Source organism: Tachypleus tridentatus, chromosome 4 (genome assembly GCF_004210375.1).
Source record: "Tachypleus tridentatus isolate NWPU-2018 chromosome 4, ASM421037v1, whole genome shotgun sequence".
NCBI lineage: Eukaryota > Metazoa > Arthropoda > Merostomata > Xiphosura > Limulidae > Tachypleus > Tachypleus tridentatus.
The window spans coordinates 29,959,897-29,984,104 of NC_134828.1; the positions used below are offsets into that span (position 1 = coordinate 29,959,897).

At 35.5% G+C, this 24,208-nt stretch overlaps 1 protein-coding gene across 8 annotated transcripts in view; it reads left to right on the forward strand.

Moving 5' to 3' along the window:
• Nucleotides 1-24,208, forward strand: part of LOC143248778 (uncharacterized) — a 250,392-nt gene that overhangs the window by 189,103 nt on the left and 37,081 nt on the right. For 7 of the 8 annotated variants that reach the window (XM_076497485.1, XM_076497480.1, XM_076497484.1 and 4 more), the window contains one exon: nucleotides 9,102-10,180. In XM_076497485.1, the coding sequence (XP_076353600.1) occupies nucleotides 10,018-10,180 (163 nt within the window). In that variant the 5' untranslated portion in view covers nucleotides 9,102-10,017. Of the gene's footprint in view, nucleotides 1-4,927; nucleotides 5,084-9,101; nucleotides 10,181-24,208 lie in introns of all 8 variants that reach the window. The other variant, XM_076497477.1, reaches the window with a different exon arrangement.

The following is a 24,208-nucleotide window of genomic DNA, read 5'->3' on the forward strand; positions in this document are numbered from 1 at the left end:
CACGCCTGAAAGGGCGAGCATGTTTAGCGCGACTGGGATGCGAACCCGCGACCCTCCGATTAGGAGTCGCACGCCTAACGCGCTCGGCCATGCCGGGCACTGAAAAAACAGCATAACAAAACTAATTTACCTAGACGACATTTCATAACAGATCACTATAATAACCACATGAGAAGCCATAAAAATATTGGTTACAAATTTTAAAACCTGTTTCAAAAGAGTATATTTCAGACATGACAGTGTAGATTGAATGGATATTCACAAGGAAAAAACAGTTATTCATACATTGCCGCTAAGCTGCGCAGTACTGCTTCCGAAGCATTGCCTCCTCGTGGCATTAGAGCTTCAATAAAACTTCCTTTTCCTATAGACTTGCGATTCTAACTCAGCACTCTAACCACGTGAAATTATCTTGAAAAAGAAAGGATTCGTAAATCGAAGTAGAAAATTAGATATGGGTTTTGTTAATATTTTATATCCGCAGGCAAAGTATTACTTTATACTGTGAACTTATGCTTTTTTTCAGTATAATTTGTGAGTGTTAAATTAGGCTTAAAAATCCATTGAAATATTTTTAATGTTACATCTCTACACTTTCACGAATTATAGGAGAGTCATCACAACTATACCTTATAGTTGAAGTTTAGGTTTTATTAAACAGTAAAAATGAATTACTTTTGTAAAATAAATAAGTGTTTGTTAATGCTTGAGCAATATCATTCATTCTACTCTTTAAAATATGCACTGGAATACTTTACACATCAATTCTACATTATTTTATTTTTAATTTGTTTGTTTTAAATTTTGCGCAAAGCTACACGAGGGATATCTGCGCTAGCCATCCCTAATTTAGCGGTGTGAGACCAGAGGGAAGGTAACTAGTCGTCACCACTCACCGCCAATTGTTGGTCTACTCTTTTACTAATGAAAAGTGGGATTGACCGTAACACTATAATAGTGGGATTGACCGTCTCATTATAGCAGTGGGATTGACCGTCATATTATATCAGTGGGATTGACCGTCATATTATAATAGTGGGATTGGTCGTCACATTATAACAGTGGGATTAATCGTAACATTATAACAGTGAGATTGATCATCTATTTTATAATAAACTTATACATATTTTCTTGGGACGTTAATTTTATAAAAAAGCACTAGCGTTAAATACCCTGATCCTGATGTGGGGTTCATAGGTTCTTCATTATCCATAAAGGCTCGACTCGTAATTTGAGGATCGCGGGTTCGAATCCCTGTCACACGAAACATGCTCGCTCTTTTAGCCGTGGGGGCGTTATAGTGTGACGGTCAATCCCACTATTCGTTGGAAAAAGAGTAGTCCAAGAGTTGGCGGTGATGACTAGCTGCCCTCCCTCTAGTTTTACATTGCTAAATTAGGGACGGCTAGCGCAGATAGCCCTCGAGTAGCTTTGCGCGAAATTAAAGAAAACAGACAAACGAAAAAGGTCCCTGTGTATCGATGAAGCTCTCGAGAAACAACCATAGGATATTCGCCAGTGATACGAGAGCACGTGCTTGTCTAGTCTGATTCAGCAAGTTTGGAGAAGGAATATGAACACTTTTTACTTAGGAATGAGACCGAATTCCAAAATACAACAATAGATTCTAGTTCAGCCACTCTTGAAACCTACCTCTAGACCAAATCATACCTGGGTGATCGAAGTAACTTTCTAAGCCAGTGATTATGAGTTATTGAAATGATTTTCGATAATCAGGAGTTTCTTTTTTTTTTACATTTTACACGCAATGCACTAGCTTTTAATTAGTTTCTATGAAGATGTGTAAACCATCAGAACTTTAAATATTGCTGAATCCAGATCAACTACTATATCTAGAGTACTATTATTAACTACAACGATCGGGTTTAAAACAAATGCTTGATTGATCTGTGAGATCGCTCATGCAGATGTAAAAATAACATAAATTCCTGCACTGAGCATATAAAAAACAACTCTGTGATCGGCCACTAAAACATGCGGAGCATAGAATGATAAAAAGATGGCTACCAGTTTTTTGGCGATCACAAAACAACTCAAAGACAGTTGTGACCATAATATCGTTGTCCAGACGTCAGCGCAATATCTGGCAATTGTTTTCGTGTGCTTAATATTGTTGCAATTAGCAAGACAAAACTTTACCAAATATTTCTTTCCAAACACCAGGTATTTTATTCCACTGCCTTGGTCCTTTAGGATGAAACGCAACACCTTAACCACCTGCTACTTCCTGATGATATTTTCAGTCGTACAGTATTTTTATGCCTATATCTGTTACGAAATCGATTGGGGATGGCTTGCGGCTAAATGCAAATCTGACTAGTTTTTGCATTTATCAAAAGTGACAGGTCTTCCAGATAACTGCAAGTGGATAGGTTAGAGATTGTAAAGGTATTATTCCATAAGCAATCCATACTCAATTATTTTGGGGTCCTATCCATGTGATATTCTGTGAGGTTTTCCAAGAGGTACATTGGAGTAGCTTTGTTGGTGTGCGCCAGCATTCCATCTGGTGAACTTAATGATGGCGATGCAGTACTCAGTGAATGGATGTGACAAAGAACTTCCTGCTACTCTTTATAATGATTCATGTCCCATATTTTGTAGATATTACTAAACTTGTGATCGTTTGCAATTGCAACCTTTAATTGGTATGAATAAATTATCTCTTGCTGGTTCCCCGTATTCATTAACTTGAATATTTTTATAATTAGTCTATCTTTGATGAAGGGACTACAAACAGGTCTGTTCTTCTTTCTTCTTGACAAATTGTAAGTGTGATGTAGCAAGAGACTTAAAACTGATATTATTACGTTCAACATATTCGCCCAGAAAAGGACTTACCACACTCTTCTTATCTATTCTAATACCTGATCATAGGCAATAACTAAAATGGAACATTCCTGCTTTGGTGAGATTTTTCTGACGTTTTGAATGAGTACGTGCAAACTTTAACATATCAAGCTAATAGAAATACCAGTATCTGGAATAGCTGACCAGGTCATAAGCAAAGTACCATGACAGCATTGAGTAAACAGTTGAGATATGTAGACCTCAAACTATATTAGTTGGTGAATGACCCTAAAACTAGCAGTCAAACAACCGTATCACATTCCAAAATGAGGTCCATAATTCGAAATTACGGTGCTGAGAAGATATGATTATATACGTCAATAAAATCAGGGTTTATTTTCATGACACCTTCTGAAATGCTTTAGAAGAAATGAGATTTGTGACAGCTTGTTCATCTGTGTACTCTTCCACCGACTGTGACATGTGTTCTCTATTTTGAGCAGCAGTATTTTGGTGAAGAAGGTTATGAAATTCGGAAAATCTCTTAGTATTAGGTGTCTCAAACATCATATTGTTATTTCTGATACATTTATTGTAGTATTTGCTTACTACGCCACTGGTCAATCCTTGTGACGTCACATGTGGCTTTATAAAAATGTATTCAAGTTTAGTGTTTCTAAATGCAAGTGGTTAGGCCGCTAACTCCCACTCTGAGGGTCGCGCTTTCGAATCCCAGTCACACCAAACATGCTCGTCCTTTCTTCATGAAGAAAAACCCACTTGAAATAAAAATGTATCCCAGAACGACTGGTATGGGTATTAACACTTTTATTGCTAAGGAGATAACAACGTTTTGATCTTCCTTAACCTGAAGATGACCTAGGAAGGTCGAAATGCTGTTCTCTCCTTATCAATTAACCATACCAGCCGTTCTGAGATACATGCTCGCCCTTTCAGCTGTTGGGGCGTTATAATGTAACGGCGAATCCCATTATTCACTGCTAAATTATGAAATGTTAACTCAGATAGCCCTCTTTTAGCTTTGCGTAAAATTCAAAACCGAACTAAATCGGTTTCAATTTATTGGCGAACATAATAGGAACGAATAATATAAAGCATCTTAAGTTCATTGTCTTACCGTCTTATATCCTGAGCCTTGATATATATTGCCAGAATGACAGTTTAATTTCTCTCATATTAAATTATACCTGTTAATAATTATTGTATGTAATTCATTTGAATTAAAGGTGTTTGAATTGCAGAAAGACAGCCAGTAGATGGACTTGGAAGAGCACTCTGCTGAATGATTACACCCAATCTAATGTAATTTCTAGTGTCTGTCAACTGGATTATGATTGGTGATTAAAGTGTGTATGTGTTTTCTCATAGCAAAGCCACATCAGGTGATGAGTTCACCGAAGGAGATCGAACCACTTATTTTAGCGTTATAAATCTGTAGGGTTTTTGAAGTAGTAGAGAATGATCACATTTCTTATTATCAGCTATATTTTAGCAGGAGCCACATCATATGTAAGAGTTGCTGTTGTTTTTTTTTTTTTAATTACGCGCAAAGTTACACGACGGCTGTCTGCGCTAGCCGTCCCTAATTTAGCGGCGTAACACTAGAGGAAAGGCAGCTAGTCATCACCACCACTGCCAGCTTATGGGCTACTCTTTTACCCACGAACAGTGGGATTTACTGTAAAACTATAACGCCCTCATGGCTGAAATGGCGAGCATGTTTGATGTGACCGGGATTCGAACCCGTGACCTTCAGATTACGAGTCGACCGCCCTAACCACCTGACCATATCCTGCCTCATATCAAAGAGTAGCTGAATGTAAAACTTGATGGTCTGAACCATTCAGATTATTCATTCCAGTCCTATATGTCAACGCTGTAGCAAAATCGGTTGCTTTAGAGTCAACTTTCATATCTAGATAAAATATAAATTATGTTCTGTACTGAGCAGAGACGCCTCACATGGAAAAATGAGACGTATGATACTTTATAAAAAAAAACAACAACAACAAAAGGGAATATATAAGTAAGTAATTTGTTATAGCGATTTGAAAGATATTTGAAATATTAATAAAATAAGAACTTGTAAACAAAGATGCAGAGGACCAATCGGTTGAGTTCCAAGAGACACAACAGGAAACACGATAAAGAACCGTGGAGCAGAGAATAAAAAAGTTGATAAAAACAAAATCTGTGATGTATGAGGTTTTACGACAGATGGACGAAAGAAAAAGTTTCAAAGCAGAAACAGGTAAGAATGTCCATCTTTAGTTTAGAGAAACAAAGGATAAAGATAGGAATAAATGTGCGGATATTAAGAAATTGGAAACAAATGGAAATATACTGTAGATACTTTTTGAAACATAGTGGTGAGCGGAACATGGAAACATATTGTATAATGATGGAAAAGAAATCAGGCATAAAAATAATAAAACGGTCTAGCAATTCTGAAAAAAAAAGTAAGATATGAAAGCATTTAGATGCATGAAAAACGCACTGGTTTGAGGTATAGATTCCACAGAAAGTTTAAATCAAATTCATATTTTACAAATTAAATATTTTACCTCAATATGTAGCTCCATTTAAAGAGATGGAATGTTTTAAGGTACATTAAATGATAGGATGTGTTTTCTGTGCCTATCATCAAGAAACGCAAGTCTATGGAGTGTGACAGATACAGATGGTGTCACTCACACCTCTAAGGTGTTGTTGAAAGCAATCCTCAGTAGAAGTAAACATGATACTTATGTATGCTTCGTAGACTTTGATAAGACTTTTGACAAGGCTAATCACGGGAAATTGATGAATAACTTGTAGAATATTTGGGTAAATCAATCAGGTATCGGTTTCCTGATTTATATGTATACTGGACCCAGGAAGCAACAGCTCAAAGTGACAGACAATAAGCGGTTTGTTCATTGTTGAGAGGTGTGTGTCGTAATCGATATTGTATAATTTGTTTGCAGAGTGATTGATGGGAGAGTAGTTACCTGTACATAAGTTATCAAGGTTAATGAAAGTAGAATCCTTCAGTAATAAGTTTGCTTATGATAAAGCAGTTGTGGGTGAATTTGCGGAAGAGGTACTTGAGAGGCATCTTGATATATCTGAAGGAGTTCCTGGAATATGCACTAAAGTAGAAGATAAAAGTAAGAACAACAAGAGAAGTTTACTTGTTTAGAGGTAAATATCCACAGTAGTGGAAACTTCGGAAAATGGTATAAATCAAAGCATAGGAATGGTAAAAACATCATTCTTTGATCCTAAAGAGTTGCTGAGGAAATATATCAAACCAGTACTGAAGAACAGACAACTAAAACGTTGCGTACAATCACTCCTAATCTACGGGGTTAAAACTTGGTGCCTGTCTGCTAAAACAAAACAAGAGTTGGGAACATTTGAAAAGTGGTGTCATAGACGAACGATGAAGATTGGTTACATAGAAAGAAAACTTGCGAGGAAGTATTGGAATATGCAAAGACAAAAAAAAGATGAATGTTGGATATACGTAGGGAATGAAAACATTTAGTTATGTCTAAGGGAAGGTTTGTAGAGAAATTGATCAGTAGAATCAAAGGAAGAATAGCCATAGGCAAGGTCGATGACATTAGAAAATGAATTGGAGATGAAAAGCTTGAATTAGGAAAGTTGGAGCATACAGTGATGAACTAGAGCTGTCAAGCGTCACAACTTGGAAGGTACCATAATTGATTGATAACCTTGGACTTGGTTTATTTTGAATTTCGCGCAAAGCTACACGAGGGCTATCTGCACTAGCCGTCCCAAATTTAGCAGTTTAAGACTAGAGTGAAGACAGCTAGTCATCACCATCCACCGCCAACTCTTGGGCTACTCTTTTACCAACGAATAGTGGGATTGACCGTCACATCATAACACTCCCACGGCTGAAAGGACGAGCATGTTTGGTGCGATGAGGATTCGAACCCTCGACCCTCAGATTACGATTCGAGTGCCTTAATCACCTGGCCATGCTGGGCCGATAATCTTAAGTAAAATAATATGAAAATAAGTTTTTGACATAAATCGCAGAATTTTCTCCCAAGTAAAAATGGAGAATGTAAGCAACCGGTTGGGTTGTTGTGTGTCTTTATTTCTTCTAAGGAAGTCTAGTGAAAGGAGTATAAGAGAAAATTTGAAAAGTCTTATGCAAAAAGTAAAATCTAAGTTACGCCTTGATAACGAAAATGCATCTATTACAATACGCCTTTTCTATCCTACTTCGAATTCATCAGTTTTCACGTCACACAGTATAAAGTACACTCCGACAACGCCCTAGCCACACCTATGTTACCAGTTTGTCTACGCTCTGCTATTATTACTTACTTACTTCATGAACAATATTGCTTCTAGGTTATTACGTTTGAAAACCATGTAAAAAGGATTTCCGAACTATCTCATACTCTGTGCATAAGAAGTTTCTGAACTTCATTTTCTAGTATGAATGGAGTTTTAATGACTTAAAAAGTCACTGACAGAGATAGAATATGGAAAAACATGTTGTACGCGAACAGACAGGATAAACTATATTAAAGTTAATCAGAAGGTTGCTCCAGATACAATAAAGACTTGTCTTCAAACTTTGTTGTATTCTATCTTATGTGGCATTAAATTATTCAAGAATGCTACTAAACGTGCAAATGTCATGTGCTATTCTATAAATGAATACAATATATATCTTGTATATCTTAAAGGCAAATATATAGTGTTTTGAATTAATATATATATATATATATTGACACTTTTCTTTCTTTCCTTTTGAATTTCGCACAAAGCTCCTAGAGGGCTAGCCGGGCCTAATTTAGCAGTGTAAGACTAGAGGGAAATCAGCTAGTCATTACCACCCACCGCCAACTCTTGAGCTACTCTTTTACCAACGAATAGTGGGATTGACCATCACATAATTACGTCCCCACAGCTGAAAGGGCGAGCTTGTTTGGTGTGACGGGGATTCGAACCCGCAATCCTTGGATTACGAGTTGAGTGCCTTAACTTCCTGGCCATGCCGGGTCTAAATACAAAAGATACACTATAAATGCCTTACACTTTGTACGCTACAATCGCTCTTTAAAATATTCTGCACGTAGATATTAGCATCGAATGTAAAATACTCTTTGTCGATTCATTGTCGACAAAAATCTTTCTATAATAATAAAAATAATAATTTTATATCTTCTTGATTCATTGTCGACAAAAACATTACATAATAATAATTATTTTATATCTGTTGATTCATTGTCGACAAAAAAAAATTGTATATAATAATAAAAATAATATTAACTTTATATATTGTTGATTCATTGTCGAAAGAAAACTTTTGCAATAATAAAAATAAAACTTTAATAAAGATCAGTTCTAGTTCCTCAGTCAGCCAACGGTAAACTTAAGAACTTACAACGCTAAAATCCATGGTTCGATCTGTCTTATTGGACAGAGAATATATAACCTATTTTGGAGCGTTAAGCTAAAACAAATCAATAAATTAACACTTCATGAAAAGTTAACATTTTAAATACCTTTTGTACACATGTTCTTTGAGGAGTGTTGCTAAAAATGTTCATTGGTTTTAGCCTTATTAACAGAGTCATGAATGGTGTACATTATATTATAAAATACCTAACTAATTTCTAGAATTTCCTTTGAAGTAAATTACAAATGTAAAAAATGAAAGAAAATATTAAAAAAATTTCTTAATGAAGTTAAGGACGAAGTACAAAAGGAAAAATTCCCAGTTGATAACTATAGTACAAAATAGTTGCATGACTATGAAACAAAAACCTGGAAATTACACATTTAGCACAAGTATTTAGTTTATTATTTTCTCTCTTCCCATTTTAACAAGATATTCACTTTGTTAAAATTTCCTTGTTGGTAAGAATCCCTAATATTATATACAACTTGAGTTTGTCAACCTGAATAGGCAGACTCTGTGTCAGTTTTTATTATTCTGCATACATACTTATATGTAAATATATCTTATCGCTATCAGGAAAGTCGTTTTTTATTGTGATTCTATAGATGTCTGATGGTGACTTAAAAATAAATTTTCAAGTGAACTTGAGATTCAAGTTCTTTTATTCTATATTTGTTTATCTTCAGTGCATTTTTTCTTAATACAGTGCACGGATATAGGAAGATGAAAATTACTTACTCAGAATAAAACTTCTGATTTAAAACTCTGTAGCATTAATTTTCTGTAGTTTCTAAGTTAGTTACTTGCGGTTAAAAGCAATTTTTTGTCGTAATTTCAGGCTTCTAGCGATCACCGAGTTACGTCATTCGAATGAAGGAGGGCTGGTTCGAAATTGCTGAGTTGCGACGAATATTCTTGGTGTGCTCATCCTACTGAGAGTGAATAGATTCGTGGTAAAGAAACTTAAAAAAAAGTCTTAGACCAGCAAGACTGGCAAAAGGTGATTAATGGAAGATGTTCCAAAATTAAAGCCATTGATTTCCTTAGGCTAAATTCAGTATCACCTTATGGTTGAGTTAACAACCGTGACAGGAACACCAACTGGCTGCATTCCTAAACATTTGAAGAGCTGGTTTATCGAACTCGTGTGTACCCACAAAACTTCCACAGTTACGTGAGTGAGTAAAAAGAATGCACACGTGTATACGCGTGTCAGCTACCACATTCGATAACATAGTTTATATAATAGATTTTAACCGAGGACACACGGGATATTCGGAAATTATTAGTAAAATTGTTCAAAAAATTCATAATAATTCTAATTGTTATAAACGAAGTTGGTTGGAATGTATAGAATATTAAAGAACATTCTGTGGAAAACTGAATGTATATAATTTTGTAAGGGAAGGAAAACCAATCAGGCTCTAAACATCGGAATTTTCTCCAATGAAATTAAACGTATGGGTAAAACATTTCTTAGAGTGACGTAAACATTGCTACAATATATCTAACTTGTATACAGTAGTCGCTTCTGTAGCTGGAATGATGAACTGGTTACCATATTGAAGAACTTAAGACTTAAAAAGAAAAAAAGATGATATATTTTAAACAGTTAATTTGAATTACGTTCTCAACTTCCATCTGAAGTTCTTATATAGTAACACACGGTAACATTTGCAACTGGAGACAAGAGTATAATTCTTAATGACCACTCATATCCAGCCATGTGATTGATATTTGAAGCATCATCATTTATGTATTCCTCTTTTCAAAACATCTGGCCAATAATGTCATTATCTGCTGGTGACGTCAACGCTACCATGATTAACTCTGGAACTCCAATACCGATTTTGATTGACGTCACAATTCCTGACAGTGACGTCACCAAACCACACCTGTTAATTCCAAGACCTACAGGTAATTTTTGATGAACGTATAATATTAAAAAAATTTAACAACTCACGTTTGGGGAAAATATATTTATACTTTTATTGCTCACTAAAGTCAAATTAAACGATTAAGGTTTTTGATACGTCGGGCAATTTTCAGTTTTTTATATCAGGCTAAAACTATTAAACACATTGCTCGACGTTTTGAATACGTTGAGATCAGTGGAAAAGTGTGAAAAATACAAATTTAAGTTAATATTCACGCTTAATTTATTTCTTCTAATATACGTTTCATTCTTCTAGACTAAAGTATGTTAACAGTGCATTTACAGTTCGTAGCAGACCCATTTGCAAAACAGTTATGAAAAATTAATGTATTTTTGAAAGATATTTTCAAAAATCTGTCAAAACTGACTGATTTACAGCAATTAGGACTGTGCGCGTCTAGTTCGTGGTAATATACGACCAAAGAACTGGTTAAAAATGTCTTTAGGGCTTGAAAGTCCCCATTCAGTTTATGCCAACAAAAAATATGGATAAATTTCTGGCGTTTTATTTTTGTTGTTGTCTTTGAACGATTTGTAACCAAATTTGATTTCTCTCCAAAATTCACTTTCTTTTAACTACAGCAACCAATAGACGAGAGGTAAAGCAAAAATACTGTACTTATATTTATATATAATTGTAAAGTATTTGTAATTAAAATAATGAAGAGATTGTAGGTCAGGATAAAACATACAGAATTAATACAGACCGGCAATTTAAACATATGTATAGAAATGCTATTTCTGAGGCTCTGCCATATGTATGATGTTTTTATTTCAGAGAATAATTATATTGGAACATAATGAGAAAGTTACTCTAATTTATTTATGACATCGCAATAAACTATTTTAGGATTTAATTCTAAAAGTACCAAGATCAGCAGTGAGAACTGAGGACGGACAGATTTTTGGTAGAGCTTGGCCAACTTGCTCTCTCTTACTCACTCACATCTGTAGCTTGAATCACATTTAATGTTTATATACATGTACGTGTGTGTGATGGCTTTTAAAGATTAAATAGGTAACGAGTTTGACCATATTAACGCAAAATGGGCATGTTTAGAGTTATCATATCAAGGACATCTTAGGTATGTTTTGGTTTTCAGAAAATTATATTTGTCCAGAAACTGGAGAGCCAGGGGCCTAGTAACTAGGCTTAAGGAAGAATGTAATCTAGTAATCGAGATGTTTTTACTTGTGTTCAGACGTTCCACTCACCATCTGTTGCAGTAAATGCGGCTAAACTATGGCTCGTTTTTTTTCTCCGTAGATGAATGAAAATACAGTTCACAATGTTATTGTGTTTTATATCCAATTTGTTCTGAGTTAGGTTAGTTTCTTCTCCTACATATGTACTAAAATTGGTGCTTAGTTTGATAGATATTATACAACTCCAAGGAGAAACGTAGCAGCAGCAATAAATGTTCTCAAATGTTACAGCTGTTGTGGGTATTTACTTTCACGAGATGAGAATGGAAGTCCCTTTCCTAAGCCTTCCGTGTTTCAGTGAGAAGCCATATTCATTAGGAAAAATACTGTTCTCGGATTTATTTTAAAACCAGTTTTCATAACTAAGACTTCTATAAAAAATTTAAGTGCATTATTTTAAAAGAACTTCGTTTTCAAAGGCTACGTAGCTCTTTCAGATATGAAAAAGGACTTCTAAACGATTGGCGTCATAATTAACAATAATCGTTGTAAGCATATTTTCTTAAAACAAAAATCGGTATATTAATCTACTACTACACAGCTTCTGCAGTTATTAAAAAGTGGACTAATCCATCTATATTATAATAAAAGCGTTATTTTTCCGAGTTGAGAAAAGTAATACTTTTATAAAACACCAAGTTTGTTTATAGACAAATAGTAAAAAGAATAATTATTTGCTTGTTTGTTATTGAAGTTTCACCATAGGTTACCTGCGCTCTACTAACCACAAAATCGAGTCCAGATTATGGCGTTATAAGCCTTGAAACTTACAGGTGAACCAGAAAAACGAACTATTTAATAACATAACACGTGGTTGATTTTCATTTCTAAAACTTTGAAAACTGTGGCAAAATATTTCAAAGATAAATCCGTTAACTTTATAATAATTACTCGTAAGGTCAGCGAACTAAATAATTTAACTAAATCCTTTTACGTGTTGGTTAATCGAAGTGCTTTCTTTGTTCACTGAGATTAGAAACTGGAGAGCCTCATGAAATTAATTAGGTTATTATCCTTTTAGTTGTTCTACATGTGAAAATGTTGTTCCCTATTCTAAAGAATGGTTGGGCTACTTCGGCTTTAATAACCACGATAGTGAAAACGTAAAAGCTGACAAGATAGAAATATTTATTAATAGCACCCTTAATTTCGACATCAGTGAACAAAGAAAACGTTTCTATATGTTATACAAGTCCTTTGTAAGAAAATAGATAGTGAATAATTCCACGAGCACATTTCAGTCGCACAAAGTCTCGTGCTCCATAACTCATTAGGTGTGAAAACTTAGAGAAAATTAATTAAACTTATAAGACCGCTTAGCTAATTCAAGGGCAAAAATATCACAACAATGCTCAGATTCTTCTACCAAATTAGCATTGGAAAAGGAAATGTCTTACACACGCAGATAGATAAGACACGTCATGTTATTATCCGTTGAGCGTGCAGAAGATATATATTTGTTATTACACATTATGATTAGATTGATAATAAGAAACAAACATGAATAGAAGTTTACTTTGCTGGGCAAACATTTTTACAGGGGAATGATCGGGTTATTGCAATAGTAACAGAATCAACACAAATTCATCGCTAGTACAGCGGTAAGTCTACGGTTTTACAACGCTAAAATCAGGGTTTAGATTCTCCTCGGTGGACGCAGCAGACAGCCCGATGCGGATTTGCTGAACGAAAACACATCAAAAGAAAATGAACAGCATCGTCGCAAATCTTAATTAACGTTATTATTTTTTATTTATTGAACGCAGATCTATATAGTAGAATATTTGTTGCTTGCTCGTCGTATGGATCGAACCTCGAATTTTTGCGTTAGAATCTGCTGATCCACAGGGGACAAGTAACAAAGCTGGAATACTATGTAATAATTTTAAAAATTCACTTTACTCAAACGCCCAAGACCAGCAAAATGGAAATCTGAGAATTGTTTGTTTGTTTGTTTTTGAATTTCGCACAAAGCTACTCGAGGGCTATCCCTGCTAGCCGTCCCTAATTTAGCAGTGTAAGACTAGAGGGAAGGCAGCTGGTCATCACCACCCACCGCCAACTCTTGGGCTACTCTTTTATCAACGAATAGTGGGATTGACCGTCACTTTATAACGCCCTTACGGCTGAAAGGGTGAGCATGTTTGGCGCGACGGGAATGCGAACCCGCGACCCTCAGATTACGAGTCGCACGCCTTAACGCGCTTTGCCATGCTGGTCCAGGAAACCCGAGAAACGTGCCCCTATAAAATGTTAGAGAAATTCTTGTGGTGGGGAAGTAAAATTTTTTGTGACTTCTTCATCCAAACTTGCTTATCTGCCAGATTATAATTCGATTGCGTAACCTTCATAATGCCAATAAACAGAAGATCATATGTTATATCCATTCTCGTATACCCAAGTATTTTCCACCATCAAATGACGCCTTATCATTCCATAACAGCGTTTCCATTTGCAGAAGAGACAAGTCCCTCTAAAGAGAATTCATGGGCTGAAGACTTGAGGACGACAATCTGTTGTCAACACTACTGTCTTTCTTGTGTATGCGTGTCAATACATAGCTTGCTATGTCAATACAGAAGGTTATCTATCATAATTGTGTGTGCGTGTTTTTACAGTAAAGCCACATCGAGCTATGTGATGTGTCTACCAAGAGGAATCCAACCCCTAATTTTAGCGTTGTAGATACGAAGACCCACCACTGTTCTGCCAGGGAGGGTATCTAACGTGGACAACAAGGGATGTTAGTGTCTACAAACTGTCTATCATTACAATAGTTTTGCAATTACAAAAAAACAAAAAACTGAAACTAAAATGACGTTAAATCGTATATTTTTAGGGTCGAAAAACGTACTCTTTCATAACAATAATATCGTTCCATACACTTTGTTTGTTTGTGTAGAGTTAAGCAATACAATGGGCTGTCTGTGTTCTGCCCACCACGGGTATCGAAAATCGAATTCTGCCATTGTAAGTCCACAGATGTGCCGCTGTGCCACTTCGGTCTCTCCATGTGATTATAACCCTAAACCTTCCACATTGGTGGGACATTTCAGTTTTTGCATTTTAAAAGAATGTGAAAGCATATAACAGCTTTGCAAATATGAAATTCTGGTTCATCATTCTCAAACTACGTTCACGAGCTTTCCCCAAAATCTTACCTGTTGGCCCAGCATGGCCAAGTGGTAAAGGCACTAGACTCCTAATCCAAGGGTCGCGGGTTCGAATCCCTGTCACACCAAACATGCTTACCCTTTCAGGCGTGGGGGCGTTATAATGTGATAGTCAATTCCATTATTCGTTGTTAAAAGAGTAGCCCAACAGTTGGCGGTGGGTGGTGATGAATAACCGCCTTTCTACTAGTCTTACACTGTAAAATTAGGGACGACTAGCGCAGATAGTCCTAGTGTAGCTTTGCGCGAAATTCAAAACAAATCAATCTTATCTGCCTAAGATTGAAAATCACGAATACGTCCGTTACCTAGAACTTATTTGTAAAATCACTTAAGAAAGTTGTGTAAAACAAATTAACGTTTAGATCCATAGATAGTCAACTATAAGTGAATGTAGAACCGATATGTCAGGTGTACAAAAACGTTTTGATGTCGAAGAGGCAATATGAAAATAATAAAACAAGAAAGAATTAAATAATTAAATCGTTATTTATCAAAGCGCCCTCTAGTCCCTTGAAAGTCTTATTTCTAGCTATTCACGTGATCTCAGCTAAGAAATGGCAATTGAAGCAAACGTTCAAATCTGGGTTTTGTGTCTGTGGTTGGTGTTTTCGAATGCACTAAGTATAATTTGAAATCCTGGCGGTGAAAAAACTAAACACAAGAACATACCTACACATGTTTAACTTCTCAATCAGCTTGTAAATAAATACAAGAGTCATGTGAAGTAGTTTGTTCCGCTTTTTAACTTGAAAGCATCGGTTTCACTTTGTAGATCTTGTGATATTCGCCTCCAGAGATAAAAATCATTATCGTTAGAGTAACGACATCGCTTTCATTGAAACTCGCTTTTACAAGTTCTATCTCACAGCCGAAACATAGAAACGGTTAGGCTTAAACTGGTTCGTTACTGAAAACCTTACCAGTCACATAATTTACTTTAATTCTCTAAAAGGAAATGTTTCCGTGGAAACAAAGCAGGGAAAGAAAATAATGTAATTACATGAAAAAAAGATCGAAAACTTAACATTAAGCAGAGTAGAATAATTGTGTAACTTGTTAAATTATAGGAGACTAATTTGTAACAAAAGATTGTAAACTTAACCCTAAGCAGAGTAGAATAAGTGTGTAACTTGTTAAATTATAGGAGACTAATTTGTAACAAAAGATCGAAAACTTAACCCTAAGCAGAGTAGAATAATTGTGTAACTTGTTAAATTAGAGACTAATTTGTGAATAAACTTGTTAAATTATAGGAGACTAATTTGTAACAAAAGATCGAAAACTTAACCCTAAGCAGAGTAGAATAATTGTGTAACTTGTTAAATTATAGGAGACTAATTTGTAACAAAAGATCGAAAACTTAACCCTAAGCAGAGTAGAATAATTGTGTAACTTGTTAAATTATAGGAGACTAATTTGTAACAAAAGATTGCAAACTTAACCCTAAGCAGAGTAGAATAAGTGTGTAACTTGTTAAATTATAGGAGACTAATTTGTAACAAAAGATCGAAAACTTAACCTAAGCAGAGTAGAATAATTGTGTAACTTGTTAAATTATAGGAGACTAATTTGTAACAAAAGATCGAAAACTTAACCCTAAGCAGAGTAGAATAATTGTGTAACTTGTTAAATTATAGGAGACTAATTTGTAACAAAAGATTGTAAACTTAACCCTAAGCAGAGTAGAATAAGTGTGTAACTTGTTAAATTATTGGAGACTAATTTTTAAGAAACAAGAAAAGGACTGTGGATAGAAGGGTCCGAGAATTAAGAAGTAATACCACTGGATACGTCCAATCTTTGCGAGTCCTAGGCACGTTTGTAAATATGACATTACGTCCTGTTATTCAGTTTAAAGAACAAGACAAAACTCTCATGAGGATAAGTGATGCTGGTTGACTGTTTTCTTTATGGCCAGTAGCTGACTTTGACCTAATTGTTTAATTCGTGTGCGCAGGAAGCACACACAATTCAGATACAAAACCACAATTCAATTTTTATCTGACATCAACTGTGTATCGTTTATTATACGAAAGACAATATACTTGTTTAGTAACTGGGCCTACTCTCGTTTGTCTTAGCATTCATTGTATTTATTTTATGCATGATTTATTTTCAAAGGCTATCAGTGTGTGAGCTAATGCAACTATTTTGTGGCCCGGTATGGCCAGGTGGTTAAGGCACTCGACTTGTAATCTGAGGGTCACGGGTTCAAATCCCCCTCACACCAAACATGCTTGTCCTTTTAGCTGTGGGGGCGTTATAATGTAACGATCAATCCCACTATTCGTTCGGTGGGTGGTGATGACTAGCTACTTTCGCTCTAGTCTTACGCTGCTAAATTAGGGATGGATAGCGAAGATAGCCTTCGTGTAGTTTTGCGCGAAATTAAAAAAAACAAACCAAACTATTTCCCAATGCTGATTGGCCCTTTAATTATTCTTACTGACTTACGTATCAACAATTGAATTTTGTTACTTAACTCGTAGATTTTCTGACGGAAATCGTAACAAAACTACACCGAAGCTTAGTTGTTTACATTATGGAAGATTTATCCAATAATTTTACTTTTTTAACCATCTTCTATTTACTATTATTATTTAACTTACTCAAAGTTACGCTGTAGAAGGAAAGATGAATATTATTAAAAATTAACCATCGTATCTCGTTGGAATAAACAGAACATAGTGCAATATTAAGCCACAACAGCCATAAACTCTGTTAAAACAAACAGAAGATATAATAATATTAAGCCATAGTAGCACTAACCTCTGTTAAAACAAAGAGCAGATAAAATAATATTAAGCCATAACAACCATAATCTCTATTAAAATAAACAATATATAACAATAAGAACGATAAACTATGTTAGAATAAACAGAATATCCAATAATATTAGATTATTGATTGATTTTCGAATAGATAAAAACATTTTGGCTCAAAACTTGATGCTGTTGAATATCTTATTAGTTTTAACACTTGCGACAATATTCACAACTTAACTTTGTTCTACATTCAACTGGTTCTAGTACGAGTGCAATTTTTATATCTTATATTAAAATACGCTTCTTTTATCCTTAAACTGTTGAACTTTATTTTTATTTATATGGTTTTATATTTTATTTTTTCTAGTGTTTGTTTATTCTAATTCTGGGTATAGTTTTCTATACTTCAAGTTATTTTACTTGTTTTCAACACAAACTACTGTTTTTAGAGTAGTTTTGTCTTTGTATTTACGAATCCACTTTTCCGTTTTACTGCTATTATAGTAATTCTAAATCCATATTTATTACGTCTTTTTACTTTTCTTTTTCTTCTGTATTTGTTACTTAAATCGGTTTTATTTTACTTTATTCATTTTATACACAGCAGGAGAGTGTACAGTTTTCATAGCGATTTTTAAAGCATTCACTTAATTACTATCTATCATGTGTTTTAGATGTAATGACATAAGAATATTTACATAATTTATACCAGTTACATCTGTCATTTTGGAATAGAGTTGTTTCTTTCGTATTTTGTTTGTCTCAAACAAAATATTTATTTTACAACTGTTAAAGCTTATTGATATTTGTTTATTCTTTCCTGGGCAAGGAGTGGCCTCCTGGTTATTGTACCCATACTATAAATCCAAGTTTTGATTGATTCCATTTGCCACAAAAATATGCTCTAAGGTCTAGAGCCTTGGGTGCATTATAAGAGTGGTGTTAAATTCCAATATTCTGTTGCTCTTGACTGGCTTAACTTCTTTCCTCTAAGTGAACAAATTACTAAACTTTCTAATCATAAGCTCCACCTCCTCTTCCCAGGAAAATGCCTCCTCTGACTAACGTCCCTTACCAAATGGATATATAGATACTTGGAAATCTCAGTAGTATTGTGTAAGTTATGTATTCGCAACGTGTTTCCAATACACCCCTGACGTATGGAGGAAGGAAACTTTTGCTCTAGTCTATCAGATACGAATTAGGGACAGCTACACGTATATACCCTTACGTGTAGCATACGTAAAACAACCTGTTCTGTTACCTGTGAAAATTAAGGACAGCTCGTATATACCTAGCATACGTAAAACAACCTGTTCTGTATTTCTACCTTTAGGGATGTGTGAAAACTTTAGGGACAGCTACACGCATATACCCTTACGTGTAGCATACGTAAAACAACCTGTTCTGTATTTCTACCTTTAGGAATGTGTGAAAACTTTAGGGACAGCTACACGCATATACCCTTACGTGTAACAGTAAAACAACCTGTTCTGTATTTCTACCTTTAGGAATGTGTGAAAACTTTAGGGACAGCTACACGCATATACCCTTACGTGTAGCATACGTAAAACAACCTGTTCTGTATTTCTACCTTTAGGAATGTGTGAAAACTTTAATGACAGCAACGCTGTGTAGCATGTAAAACAACCTGTTCTACCTTTAGAATGTGTGAAAACTTTAGGGACAGCTAGCATATAACGTGTGCATGTAAAACAAAATTTCTACCTTTAGAATGTTTAGGGACAGCTACACGCATATACCCTTACGTGTAGCATACGTAAAACAACCTGTTCTGTATTTTCTGTATTTCTACCTTAGCACACACAAAACAGACTGTTCTGTATTTCTACCTTTAGGAATGTGTGAAAACTTTAGGGACAGCTACACGCATATACGCTTATATGCGTAAAACAAACTGTTCTGTATTTCTACCTTTAGAAATGTGTGAAAACTTTAGGGACAGCTACACGCATATACCCTTACGTGTAGCATACGTAAAACAACCTGTTCTGTATTTCTACCTTTAGGAATGTGTGAAAACTTTAGGGACAGCTACACGAATATACCGTTACGTGTAGCATACGTAAAACAAACTGTTCTGCATTTCTACCTTTAGGAATGTGTGAAAACTTTTTATACCTTCAGAAATATGAGAGTTAAGTTCGTTGCTATTTATTCTATGTATAGTTACGTATTTGACCCCTCAGGAATAACATAATGTATTTCTGCATTATGGTTTAGACCCATTAAAATACACGTCAGCTTATATTTTATACATTAGAAACGTTAAGGATGGAACAACCACTTGTGGCAAAAATAAAACAGTCTGAAGTGAGAAAACGTGAAACTTTCCATTTCATCAATTTAGTTATTTATATATATATATATTATTCAAATTACTTTGAACTTTGGTATTTTTTATTTTCAAAAATAAAAAATAAAAATTCTATATTTATAATTGTTGTCGAATTTCATGAAATTAATGATAATTCCGTCTGTTACGAAACATTATCGCAACTCAAACGTATACGCTTATCAGGAAAACGTAGGAAAGGAAACTTGGAATACGTTATAATTTATAGTCCAATGATTACATATTGCACACTGGAAAAGTGAGGGAAAAACGTATTGACTGATTGAATAATTTAAGTTAGAAAAATTGTGTAAAAGTCGCGATGTAAGGAATTTTAAAAGGATAAATAGCCCACAGTTGTTTACTAGTAGATTTGTATTTAGCATAGCGTTTAATATAAAAACCAATGTAAGCCATCGGGCTAAGGCGTTTCTTCCTACAGTGGATAAAAAACAACAATTATTTCTCCAGTATAGTCCTCTTTGTTTCGCTATGAATGAAATAATTATCAATGGTAATGTATTGGCTGTTTTAAAAGGTATTTATGTTTGTAACGTTGATAATGTTAAAATATGAGATGTTATTGATTCATTAATTTGTATCTCAGAACGGCTGGTATGGGTATTAACACTTTTAGTGATAAGAAGAGAACAACGATTCGACCTTCCTAGGCCATCTGAGATACACAGAAAAAAACCACGCCAATTTGTAGTTCCGTCTTATACAAGTGATCCTCTAGGAACGTCGAGTTTGCAAGAGGCTTAAGGTTTATGAGTGACACACGTACGTGTTTCTTTCAAAAGGCTCGAGACTGTGGAGTGACTGTAACGTGCACACGCAAGAAGCTTGATATTATTGAGTGTTGTGTTTTCGTTTGTTTTTTGAATTTCGCGCAAAGCTGCACGAGGGCTATCTGCGCTAGCCGTCCCTAATTTTGTAGTGCAAGACTAGAGGGAAGGCAGCTAGTCATCATCACCAATCGCCATCTCTTAGGCTACTCTTTTATTAACGAATAGTGGGATCGACCGTAACATTGTAACGCCCCCACCGATGAAAAGACGGGCATGTTTGGTGTGACGGGGATTCGAATTCGCGATCCTCGGATTACGAATCGAGCGCCTTAATCACCTGGCCATGCCAGGCCTGTTGATGAGTGACTCTTACGTGTGTCTTGCAGGTTAAATTATCATAACTCGTGCCTTGCTAGAAACGTTAAATTAATGGCTTCCTTGCTTCAGATAACAAGTACAACTGATTTTAAACCGAGCTTTACGTTTGCCTTTAAAAATTAATCGATAATTCCAGCAACGTATTCAATGTTCACACGACGATCTAACGATGAGAAAACTCTAGTTATTTTCATTTGTAATTCGCATGGAAATCAACTTTAAAAAATAATTGTACATTCTAATTCGGTCTCTTTCTCCTGTAACTCAACAGTAAACTTAAGACCTGATTAAAACTAAAAAACAAATCCAATTTCCTGAGGTTGTGGCTTAAAAACAGACTGTTAAAACATAGTTGATGAAAAGATGGAAGCGTGGTTATTATTTGTAAACTGTTCAAACACCTTTAAGTTTTATCCGTATAACGTATTGAGAGTAATATGGCAAGAGTGTCTGAAATGTAAGTATGCTTATTTCGGAATAACATGGTAAAACTATTGCTCTAGTATATATCGTTAAATGGAGACTATTAACATGGTAAAACTATTACTCTGGTATATATCGTTAAATGGAGACTATTAACATGGTAAAACTATTACTCTGGTATATATCGTTAAATGGAGACTATTAACATGGTAAAAGTATCACTCTGGTATATATCGTTAAACAGAGACTATTAACATGGTAAAACTATTTCTCTAGTATATATCCTTAAACGGAGACTATTATTTCTAGTGTATATCGTTAAAAGAGATATACGTTTGTATATATCGTTAAACAGAGACTATTAACATGGTAAAACCGTCGTTGTTACCACCAGCATCATGGAGACAACATAACATTCAGTAGCAACAAGTAAATCAGAAATGTCTCTGGCATCATACACAAGATAAAAATTGTAACAAGTAACATCACGAACATAAGAGATTATCACCGGTACCATTTAGACGATAAATGTCCTCTGCTGGTACAGCGGTAAGTCTACGGATTTAAAATAAAGAATTCGATTCCACTCGGCGGATTCAGCAGATAGCACGATGTGGCTTTGCTATAAGAAAACTTAAACACACAGAGACGATAAATATTAAAACCAATTAATCCACGGACGTAAAAACTATCACCATCTCTATATCAAAGATATAATTTATGGTTAGTAGTATCAAGGAGAAAGAAATTAGTATAAGAAACGTCAAGGACGTAAATTTTAACCCCGACATCATGAGACGTTAAAAATCGTAATCAGGAGAAAAAGCGCAACAATTATCAACGGTATTGTTTGTTTGTTTGTTTTGAATTTCGCGCAGAGCTACACGAGGGATATCTGCGATAGCCGTCCCTAATTTATCAGTGTAAGACTAGAGGGAAGGTAGCTAGTCATCACCACCCACTGCCAACTCTTTGGCTACTATTTTACCAAGGAATAGTGGAATTGACTCTCACATTATAACGCTTCCACGGCTGAAAGGGCGAGCATGTTTGGTGTGACGGGGATTCGAACCCGCAACCCTCAGATCATGAGTCGAGCGCCTGAATCACCTGGACATGCCGGGCCTTATCGAAGTTAAGAAGTGTACAAGAATGACGAAGCGTAACTTTTGTTTAAAGTCTTTCTGACAGAACATTCAGAAGTATTGAAACGCTTAACGCTGCTACTGAAATGTTAAAGGTTATTTCATTAAAGACTAGTTCAGAGAGAAAAAACACAGCACATCTCAGACTCGTGGACCCTTTTCTAAATTGACAGATCCAAGTGTAAACTCGAAGCCCTAGTGACAGAAGAAGCAAGCTAAGAGAGATGTGATAATTGGTAACTTTGTTAGTGACGTCGCTGTTCGTTCTTACAAACGCAAGGAAAACGGACGAAATCCATCATTCTGTACACACGTCCTGTCAGGAAAGTAAATTGCGATGATTTATTACATAAGAGTAAATGGTTCGTTTCAGCCAAGCTTCCAACTAGTTAGAATAACTTAATGTAATCATCTTCCACATCGCTACCTTAATGTAAATTTCCAACTGATAAATTGTTAGCAATAACCAAAGTTATTTTCCAATACTGTCTGGGTGGAACGTGATGCGGTTCAAATACACATATTTTAATTATGATTTTTTTACCCTTCAAGTGGGCGATAATTCTGGTTTTGAAAATTTTGCGCAGCACCACAAAAACGTTATTTGTGTACAGCGTCCCTTGTTTTGAGCCATTAGACAAAACGAAAGGTAACTAGTCAACAACATCCGCTGTGGGCTTGGAATGGCCAGGTAATTAGGGCACTCGACTCGGTACTTGAGGATAACGGGTTCGAATCTCCGTCGCACAAAATATGTTTGTCCTTTCACCCGTGAGGGCGTTGTAATTAAACTGTCAATTAAACTGTAAAATGGCAACAGAATAGCCCAAGAGTTGGCGGTGGGTGGTGATGAGTAGCTGCCTTCCCTCTAGTCTTGTGTTACAAAATTAGAGGTTCGAATCCCGGTCGCATCAAACATGTTCGCCATTTCAGTCGTGGGGGCGTTATAATGTTACTGTCAATCCCACTATTCGTTGGTAAAAGAGTAGCCCAAGAGTTGGCGGTGGGTGGTGATAACTAGCTGCCTTCCCTCTAGTCTTGTATTACAAAATTAGAGGTTCGAATCCCGGTCGCATCAAACATGTTCGCCATTTCAGTCGTGGGGGCGTTATAATGTTACTGTCAATCCCACTATTCGTTGGTAAAAGAGTAGCCCAAGAGTTGGCGGTGGGTGGTGATAACTAGCTGCCTTCCCTCTAGTCTTGTATTACAAAATTAGAGGTTCGAATCCCGGTCGCATCAAACATGTTCGCCATTTCAGTCGTGGAGGCGTTATAATGTTACTGTCAATCCCACTATTCGTTGGTAAAAGAGTAGCCCAAGAGTTGGCGGTGGGTGGTGATAACTAGCTGCCTTCCCTCTAGCCTTACATTGTTAAATTAGGTACGGCTAGCACAGGTAGCCCTCGTGTAACTTTGCGCGAAATTTAAAATCAAGCAAACAAACAAACAAACAAGCATCCACTGTGAACTAGTATAATCGTATAATGGGATTTGACCTTTACTGCAGAGAGTGGAGGGCATTTTTGCAGCAAAGGGATATGAAAAATGGATCCTCGATCTTCAGTCCACGCTCGATTAAATTTATCTATAAAAATACACGAAAGTATACCGTCACGTCATTTAAAATTATTTATTGTTAATAACACTAAGGTACGAACACTGGAATATAAACTGCACAATGTTTCGTAAAGAGTAAATAAAATTCAAAGGAAACATCCGACTGTCAAAATGGCCGCTTTATTCTACTGCACAAACGTTCAGGAAAGA